The sequence below is a fragment of the Aptenodytes forsteri genome, unplaced genomic scaffold (genome assembly GCF_000699145.1).
Source record: "Aptenodytes forsteri isolate BGI_AS27 unplaced genomic scaffold, ASM69914v1 Scaffold276, whole genome shotgun sequence".
Classification (NCBI taxonomy): Eukaryota; Metazoa; Chordata; class Aves; order Sphenisciformes; family Spheniscidae; genus Aptenodytes; species Aptenodytes forsteri.
In genome coordinates, this window is record NW_008795479.1 from 642,357 (window position 1) to 645,552 (window position 3,196).

Sequence of the window (3,196 nt, forward strand, 5' to 3'; positions counted from 1 at the left end):
GTGTGTGCGCAAAGGGAAGGGAGTTGCGAAACGCCCCGGCCAGTTTCCTGTGAAACCAGGCAGAAACCGGGCAGGGCGGGAGGTGACGTGACAGCGCGGGCAGCGCCCAGAGCAGGCAGGACAAGATTTTCCAGCTCCTGGGGCTGCGACACGCCGGGGCAGCGCAGCACAACATGCCGTCAACCCCTGCCCTGGGGACCGTCACCTCTGCCTCGGGGCTCCTGGTGACCTCCCTGGCCCAGCTGCAGCCTCCCCTGCTCCCCGTATCCCATCACTGGGGCCCACCCCCCCCCCCCCCCGGATTTCTCAGCCATGTCCTTTCCCTCCCGCAGCGTCCCTGGTGGGAGCCCAGGTCACCTCCGAGACCAAAGAAGTGCCTGAAAACAAGCGTGAGTGCCCGGCTCCGGCCCCAGCACCCCCCCGCTCACCGACGGTTCCCCTCGCCCCGTTATCCTGGGGGGGCATGGCCGAGCCGCGTCCCCCGGCACCTCCGGTGCTGCAAACAGGGTTCTCCCCGAGGTCCCCGGACCCCCAGAGGACGCGGCGCCCGAGGCTGAGGGTGGATTTCCCGTGTGGGGCTGGACCAGGGAGGGTTCGGGGGTTCCTGGTTTGGTTTGCCACCCACCGTGGGATGCGAGCACGGTGCCGCTCCGGTGCGGCGGCACCTGCCCGCAGCGTCGCTCTCCCTCGGCAGCCGCCGACATCCCCTGCTTGGCGTATCGGTCCAGCTGGAAGAGCCCCCGCATCGAGTGGAAGTTCCAGAAGGGCTCCTCGCTGGTCCTCTTCTACTATGGGGGAGAGCTGACAGGTACGCCCCCGGGGACCCCCCGGCTCGGGGGACCCGTCGGAGCCGGTTCCCAGCCCCGTCTCCTCTCTCTCGGCAGAGCCGTACAAGAACCGGGTCCAGTTCTCGCCCACCACCATCCACTTCAACACGGTGACGCGGGAGGACACGGGGAAGTACATCTGCGAGGTGGTGGGGGACGGCAGCCAGATCGCCAAGTCGGAGGTGAACCTCATCGTCCAAGGTGCGGCCGCCCCCGAGCCCCCCTCCCCGCTCGTCCCTTGCGTGGCTTTGCTGTCCCAGGACCCACTTCTTGTCCCCCATGGCTGAGCTTATCCTTGTCCCCACCGTCGTGTGGGGGCAGCCGGCCGGGGGAGGGACGCCGGCACCACCGTCCCACGCCCTTCGAGCACCCTGTCCCTCCCCGGTGTGAGCCATGCCATGCCGTGCCGAGCCAGCCCCAACGCCGCGCTCTCCCGCAGTGCCCCCCTCCAAGCCGATGGCCCACGTCCCCACCTCGGCCACCATCGGCAGCAAGGCCGTGCTGCGGTGCACCGAGACGGACGGCTCGCCGCCCCCCACCTTCCGCTGGTACAAGGACAGCATGCTGATGCCCGCCGACCCCAAAACCAGCCTGACCTTCAGAAACTCCTCCTACACCCTGGACCCCGCCACCGGGGAGCTGGTGAGCGCAGGGTGCTCCAAACTTGGGGACCCCCCGAGCCCTCCCCTGCCCTGCGCTCATCTCTCCGCTCCCATCTAGGTCTTTGAGCCCCTGAGCGGCTTCGACACCGGCGACTACTACTGCGAGGCGATGAACAACGTGGGCTCCCCCCAGAAATCGGACGTCATCCACATGGAAGCCAGTAAGGAATAGCAGCAGGGGCCGGTGCCGCGCGTGTCCCCCCTCCCCGCCCCCGGTATGGGGCTTTTCCGGGCTCTGCCTGGGCTGCGTCCGGCACAGGTCATGTTTTGGGGGACGCCGGTGTGGGGCGATGCCGTCACCCCTTTGCCGTTCCAGGTTCAAAGACGTTAATTAGCTGTGATGTTAATGACCCTGCTCTATGGTCTCCCAACAGCCCAGGCTGAAACAAGCCCCTGGCGTGATGCCGTGGAGGGGGACGGGGGAAAGCTGCCCTTGGGGATGCGTAAAACTTGACTGGGCAGCCCGATCCACCTCTGAACTGGGTCCAGCTTCGATGCCGGTCCCGCTTGGAGCTGGGTTTGGACCGGGGGCCCCCTCCGGCCTCTCTCACACCGGGATTTCTGCGGGATCCCGTGGGTGCCGAGCTGAGGGTTTCCGTGCCGGGATCCAGCCGCCCTCTGACGTCCCGGTTCCTCTCTTTCCAGGCGAAGTCAACGTGGGCGGCATCGTGGCCGCGGTCGTGGTGCTGCTGATGGTGCTGGCGCTCGTGGCCTTCGGCATCTGGTTTGCCTACAGCCGGGGCTTCTTCAGCAGTGAGTACTGCGCCGGCCGCCCCGGGACCCGCTCGCCCCGGTGCCCCACCTTCCCCCCCTAAAACCCCTCTTCTGTTTCTTTTATTTCAGAGAGAAAAGAGTAAGTGAAGCCGTAACGCTGCTGCCTCCCTCCCGGCTGCCTCCTCTTCCTCCGCCAGTGGGGACAGGAGGTCTCTTCCTCCCCCAGCCCCTGCCCGCGGGCTGGGAAGGTGCCTCGGGTGTCACCGGCCGCTCAGGGGGGGGACAGGGGGGGGCTCTGGGCAGCGTAAGGTCTCCTAACGCCCTTGCTTTCTGCAGCACCGCCAGCAAGAAGGTGATTTACAGCCAGCCCTCGCACCGCAGTGAAGTGAGTACGGGACGGGACGGGTGGGGGGGGTGACGGTGCCACACGGCTGTGTCACCTCCCGGTGGGGCGCTCGCAGCTGGGGACACCCCCCCCCCCCCCCGGTGTCCCCACTGGGCTCACAGGTGTCGTTGCTTGTCCCTGCCGGGCTCCTCGGGGACCGTGACGTGCTCTCCCTGGGGACGGTGGCAAAGCCAGCCTGGTGCTCCCCACCCACGGCCCTCGTCCCACCCGCTTCCCTGTCACCCGCCGCCGTTAACGTCCCCCTTGTCCCCGCAGGGAGAGTTCAAGCAGACGTCCTCCTTCCTGGTGTGAAGCTCCTCCCGCGCCGCCAACTCTTGTAAATGTTTCTGAATTACTGTAGCTACGCCGTGATTTTAACTATTATTTTTTTTTAAGTATCACCCGGTGCCTTTGCAGTCACGTCAGATGTTTTTTGGGGGGGTAGGTCTCCTGTCCCCCTCCTTGTCCCCACCCAGCAGGACCCGGGTCCTGGCCGTGCCCCCGGGCAGGGACCGCTGCCCTTTGGGGACGTCACCGCCTCCCCGGGGGGTTTCCCGGACGTGTCCTCGGAGGGGACGGGTCTGCAGTGGGGGCTGGTGTAACCCCAC

General features: G+C 66.9%; 1 protein-coding gene across 1 annotated transcript in view; it reads left to right on the plus strand.

Annotated features, from left to right (window-relative positions):
• Window positions 1–3,166, plus strand: part of F11R (F11 receptor) — a 3,717-nt gene extending 551 nt beyond the window's left edge. The window contains exons 2-10 of the mRNA XM_009281248.2: window positions 333–389; window positions 695–808; window positions 885–1,028; window positions 1,267–1,469; window positions 1,548–1,650; window positions 2,135–2,242; window positions 2,333–2,342; window positions 2,540–2,588; window positions 2,865–3,166. Of these exons, the coding sequence (XP_009279523.1) occupies window positions 333–389; window positions 695–808; window positions 885–1,028; window positions 1,267–1,469; window positions 1,548–1,650; window positions 2,135–2,242; window positions 2,333–2,342; window positions 2,540–2,588; window positions 2,865–2,900 (824 nt within the window). The 3' untranslated portion in view covers window positions 2,901–3,166. The remainder of the gene's footprint in view (window positions 1–332; window positions 390–694; window positions 809–884; window positions 1,029–1,266; window positions 1,470–1,547; window positions 1,651–2,134; window positions 2,243–2,332; window positions 2,343–2,539; window positions 2,589–2,864) is intronic.
• The last annotated feature ends 30 nt before the right edge of the window (window positions 3,167–3,196 follow it).